At 24.6% G+C, this 5,746-nt stretch overlaps 2 protein-coding genes across 2 annotated transcripts; one reads left to right on the top strand and one right to left on the bottom strand.

Moving 5' to 3' along the window:
- Window positions 1–440: 440 nt before the first annotated feature.
- Window positions 441–2,239, bottom strand: Phum_PHUM120190 (Arsenical pump-driving ATPase, putative; the record flags this gene model as incomplete). The annotated part of the gene is made up of 6 exons (XM_002424169.1): window positions 441–563; window positions 669–869; window positions 962–1,069; window positions 1,153–1,455; window positions 1,540–1,687; window positions 2,088–2,239. The coding sequence occupies 6 exons, from the start codon at window positions 2,237–2,239 to the stop codon at window positions 441–443; spliced, it is 1,035 nt and encodes a 344-aa protein (XP_002424214.1).
- Window positions 2,240–2,513: 274 nt separating this feature from the next.
- On the top strand, window positions 2,514–4,386 carry Phum_PHUM120180 (RNA 3'-terminal phosphate cyclase, putative; the record flags this gene model as incomplete). The annotated part of the gene is made up of 7 exons (XM_002424168.1): window positions 2,514–2,549; window positions 2,744–2,991; window positions 3,070–3,241; window positions 3,324–3,346; window positions 3,605–3,743; window positions 3,825–3,996; window positions 4,097–4,386. The coding sequence occupies 7 exons, from the start codon at window positions 2,514–2,516 to the stop codon at window positions 4,384–4,386; spliced, it is 1,080 nt and encodes a 359-aa protein (XP_002424213.1).
- Window positions 4,387–5,746: the final 1,360 nt, after the last annotated feature.

Below are 5,746 nucleotides of genomic sequence, written 5' to 3'. Positions count from 1 at the left end.
TTGGAATCATATTGTAAATGTTTTTTTTTTTTTTTTATTTTTGATTTTAATTAAACAATAAAATTCACAAAAAATTATCAAATATAATCCTCATCACCATAAAAAAAAAAAAAAAAAAAAAAAAAATATATATGTTTAGTTATTATTGTTTTTTATATATTGTTAATTCTTATTTTTTATTTTATTTTTTTTAAAGATTTTATCGAACAAATTTTTTATATGTTTAATTGACAAATTCAAAATTATTTGTAAAAAAAAAAATTCGATATAAATAATTTTGATAAAAGAATAATTTTGTAGATTGGTACATAAAAGTGAAAAAAAAAGTGTGTGTATATATGTGTGTGTGTGTGTATATATATATATATAAATAAGCCCTATGCAAGAATATCATTTTTTTATTTTTTTTTTTCCCCTGGAATTTATAACTTTTAATAATTTCATTCTGTTTTGTATGGTATTACTAAATTTTCAGAAAATGATTTCACCTGTTCAGCACCTCTGACTTCTTTATCTAACAATGGGAGTTTTGTAACATGAAAATCTTCATACAAATCAGCAATCTGGAAAATTATTAATACAGGTAATTTGAAAAATTACAAAATATTTATTATAAATGTTTCGTTTAAAAAAAAAAAATCGAAAAAGGTATTCGAAAAAAATTTTACCTGATCTAAATATTTATTTTGAACTTTATGTCTGGCAGAACACATTCTACAAGGTTCTTCATTTTTCAATGGGAATAATAATTGGTTAACAATTATATTGTGTGTGTCAATGCCACATTTGGTTAATTCTTGAACTAATCGTTCTGTTTCATATAATGATAAAAATTCAGCGATGCACACACAAACAAATGTTGTTTGATCCTAATTAAAAAAAAAATGTTTTAGGTTTTGATATTAGTTTTAATTAATTAAAACTTCAATTTGAAATTTTTAATGAATAATCAAATACTCACAGGGTCCCTAAATTGCTCATTAACTTGATGTATGACAGCTAACATGTCTTCCATTTTAGTTGAAAATATCTCTGCATTAAAATCAGTCAAACCGAATAAAGCGGACATCTTTAATAAATTTCAAATACATGTTAATAATTTTGTTTTAATGTTTAACAAAGTATTTTATATATATAAATTTGTTTTCTAACCTGACTTAAAAAGGGATTTATTTTCATTTTTAAACGAAGTAATTTTCCTAAACCTTTTTCGACAACTTGTGGAAATGATAACAACCTTAGTGTGTGACCAGTTGGAGCCGTATCGAAAACGACCACAGAAAAATTCATGCTTTTAACAAGTTTCATGACTTCTGCATAACTCATGGCTTCATCTATACCAGGAAAAGCTCCTATAATTTCCTGCATAATCCCTTTACTTAATTTCATGGCTTCACTTTCATTTTCAAAGTATTCTTCTGGTAAATCATGAAAGCCTACATTGGGGTCAATTTCCTGTTTAAAAAAAAAATCATTAAATTAATTTTCCTCTAGAAAAAAAAATTTTTATATATTAATTAAAAAAAAAAAAAATATTACCATGGCATATAAATTATTAAAACCATTCACTTTTGTAGGAATTTTTGAAAATTTTTGGTCGAAGGCATCTGATATGTTATGAGCAGGATCTGTTGAAATAATTAATACACTATCTCGAACTTTAGAAAGCTGAACAGCCAAACTGCAACTGAAACAATACACATAAAGGTCAGCATAATTGAATATTAATTACTTTTAAAAAAAAATTATTCTTTGCATTTTCTTACAAAGATCCGAATAAATTTCTTTTTTTAATCTAGATCAAAAATAAAATTTTAAATAATTAGTAAAATTTATTTTGTATAAGTGATGACTTTTTTTAAAATTATGAGCATGTAAAAATGAATTTGCGTTTGAAAAACGATGACGTGAGAGTAAACATTAATAACTTTAAATTAATATATTTCTTTGAAAAAAAAAAAATTTGATTTTAATATTAAATTACAAAAAAAGAGGGATTTTTTGCACGAAGTTTATACGGTAACCATTGTAAACAAGGCATTTAAGGCAATACAAGAAATTTTTCAAATAAAAAATTTTCAAAATACCTGCAAGTTGTTTTTCCAACCCCTCCTTTTCCTCCAACAAAAATCCATCTTAAAGATGTCTGATCAATAACGTTTTGCAAAGAGGGTTCTAAAGGCATAAATTCACCTTCATTCATGTTGACATCACCATTTTTCTCTTCGAGTGCAGCCATCTTTACGAAATAATATTCAAAGGAAAAACTTTTATACGCATTCCTTCCCTTGAAAAAACCGTTTCTGTTAACTAAATGACGTGAGATTTTCTTCAATACAGATTTTATTTCTTAAAATGTCATTATTTAATTAATTTAAATATAATATATTTGTTAGTTTTTTAATTAATTTTACTTAAAATATAATCTGTATTGCATTCGTTAACCTTTATATTGTTTTATAATGATGCACATATTAATTGTTTAAACTTTTTTATTTGGTCCAGCAGATAAAATGGCGAAACTTGTTGATGGGGCTATTCTGAGTGGGGTAAGATTCTAAAAATACTCATTTTTTTAATAGAATAATATTTTATAATAGCCGGTTTTCAAAAAAAAATGATTAAGGTGTTGTTACATCTGACTTGTTAAAGTTAGAATTACTTAATAATTACTTTATAGTTTTTTCTCTTTGTTATGATGTTACAAGTAACAAAATTTTTTAAATAATTTTTGACATTTTAGGGTGGACAAACGTTTAGAATGTCAATTGCTTTAAGTTCTCTTTGTCAATTTCCAGTGGAAGTTTTTAATATAAGAGCGAACAGACCTAAAGGTGGTGGCTTATCGTATCAACATTTAACCGGTCTTAGATTAGTCAAAGAATTAACTGACGCCGAAGTTAAAAATGATACGTTACGTTCCACGAATGTTATTTTCGAACCGAAAAGAATTAAAAGTGGAACGTTTGTTGCTGATACTCAAACAGGAGGGTATGAACCTGTTTATAAGGTTTTTTTTTTAAAGAATAAATTTATCAATTTATTTATAAGTTTTTTACTTTTTAGAAGTGTGACATTATTACTCCAAATTTCTCTACCATGTATCCTATTTGGATCTGATAAAAGTTATATTACATTAAAAGGAGGAACAAATGTTGATTTTGCTCCATCAATCGATTACACGATTAATGTATTTAAACCTATGCTTCAAAAATTTGGAGCAGATTTTAATTGCGACATTGTAAAAAGGTAAATAAAAAAAATCATTTATAAAAGGCTTTTAGTTATTTTATTTCATGCACACATTGACTTCTTTTTAAAAGTTTTTAACCGAAAATTATAATGAGTAATGATTAATTATCAAATAATTCAATTAATACTACTATTATGCAAAATATTTTTCTCTGGCCAAATACAGTGCATGGATTTCATTTATTTTTTATTTAATGAGCACTGATTGTAAAATAAAATTTGAGTTCACTAAATTTATTTCACTGAAAATATTCAATTTGTGTTCTTAAATTTTTCCAGATTTTAAATTTATTTTTGCCCTTACGAATCATTTAAAAATTAATTTTCACTTTTTTTCCCCCCCCCATTTTAGAGGTTTCATTCAAGGAAATGGTGTAATATCGATATCAGCATCACCAGTTATGTCTTTATCTCCAATCGATTTGATGGATTTTGGTGAAGTGGAAAGCATTAAAGGAGAAGCTTTTGTATCTGGAGTTTTACCCTTTTCTGTAAGTAAAATTTTTTAAAAATAGATTTAATTATTTATTTATTTCATTGTGGTTTATTGCATATTTAAAATTTTATTTTAGATAGCCAAAAAAATGGCTCAGGAAGCTCAAAATTTGTTAAGTAAAAATGTAAAAACAGAAATTTCAATCAAACCTGTAAAATTTAATGATTCAGAAGCATTCGGTAATGGATGTGGAATTAATTTATTCGCTAAAACAACAACCAATATTTATTTAGGGAGTTCCATTTTGAGTGAGTTATCATTTTCATGCATTTTTTTTATTGTGTGTTCACAAGATGTTAAATTAAAAGTAATATTGTTATTCTTAAATTTTTTTAGAAAAAAAAGAAGATAGAGATAGAAACGTTGGAGAAGAAGCTGCTAAAATATTATTAGATAATATTAAAGGTCGACGATGTGCAGATGAATACCTTCAAGATCAGTTGATTCTTTACATGGCATTAGCCGATGGTAAAAGTAGGATTAAAGTTGGTCCGATAACTAATCATACGGAAACAGCCATTTACGTCGCTGAATTATTAACTTCAGCCAGATTTAAAATTGATAAAATTGATGATAATGACACTAACGTAATCGAATGCACAGGAATCGGTTTTAAAAATAAAACTAAACTTAATTGAGTTTTTTCTTTTAAGGTAAGAAGCAAAGAGTAAAACTCATATCACAGTTTTCTTTCTATTCCTACTATTTTACCCGTTAATTTTTTTTGTTTTCAGGGTTTTTAAATTCTCAAATGCAAAAATTAAAATCTTTTCTATGATCTTTTCAAAATATTTTTTATGTTCTTTCTTTTCTTTACTCAATTTCTGCCATTTAATTATTAATATTGATTTATTATTGGTATTAGGGTATCAATTTATTTGTTGAGTCAATCAATACTCGAATTTTTTTTTTTTGTAATTTTTACAGTAAATTTTTTATTATTTTTATCTGTATCACCCGCAAAATATTATTATTATTATACGTATTAATTTTTTTTTTTTTTAAAAAAAAACTAGGTATTATTATCGCTATTACAATAATTAATAATTTTTATATGTTTTTTTTTGTTACCTACATGACGTCATCACATTTAACTTATTTATGCGTTTTAACTTGGAGTTGTTTATATGATAACGATGATTTTCGTAATGATTTTGTAATAAAATTTGATTGCCAATAAAAAAAAAAAAAAAATCGCAAGAGTTCACGTTAAAAAAAATTTTTTAACGTGAAATAATTAACACAATCATTTGCGTTTCTAATTAAATAAATAATTTCCTTCTTTTTCTTTTTCTTTTTTTATTATCAAATGTTACTTGTTTAAACTTTAGACAAATGTAAATTGCACATACACAAACACATTTGATTTGTTATCAAAAAAAAATCAAATTGGTATTTTTAACTTGAAAATTTTAAAATTTCTGACCTGTTTTCGGTGTAATATAGTCTTTGAATTTTTTATTTAAATTTTTAATAATATGGCGGAAAATTAATAAATTTATTATTATTATTTTTATTACATTTCATCAACGAAAAAATTAGTTTTTTTTTTTTTTTTATAATCATTATATTTACATGAATTTACCTCGTCCTCAATTTGTTAAATTTTTTTTACAATAGGTTATAAAATTATAATTTTTTTTTTATATATATTAAAATTTTCGAGTTGAATAATGATGCGTGCGTGTGCGTGTGTGCGTGCGTGAGTATATCCGCGTTTTACCTATACTTTTTTTTTTTTTTTTTACTAAATAAGGTATTATGATTGTATAATTTTTTTGTATTGTCGAACGACGAAGAATTGTGAGAGAAAAACAAAGAAAAACCCCCTCGGCCATTTTTTTTTAATTATTATTATTATTATTAAAAATAATAATGATAGGTGACTTTAAAATAACTGTATATGTGCGTTTGTATGCGTGTACAAACAAAATTCGAGTTTGGATTTTTATTTAAAAAAAAAAAATTTTCTCTTTTCGATAAAAGATCAAAACGGTA

This window comes from Pediculus humanus, genomic scaffold (assembly GCF_000006295.1).
Source record: "Pediculus humanus corporis 1103172107469 genomic scaffold, whole genome shotgun sequence".
In the NCBI taxonomy this organism is placed as follows: Eukaryota; Metazoa; Arthropoda; class Insecta; order Psocodea; family Pediculidae; genus Pediculus; species Pediculus humanus.
The sequence above is the reverse complement of the archived record's forward strand: the minus strand, read 5'-3'. Positions and strand labels throughout refer to the sequence as shown.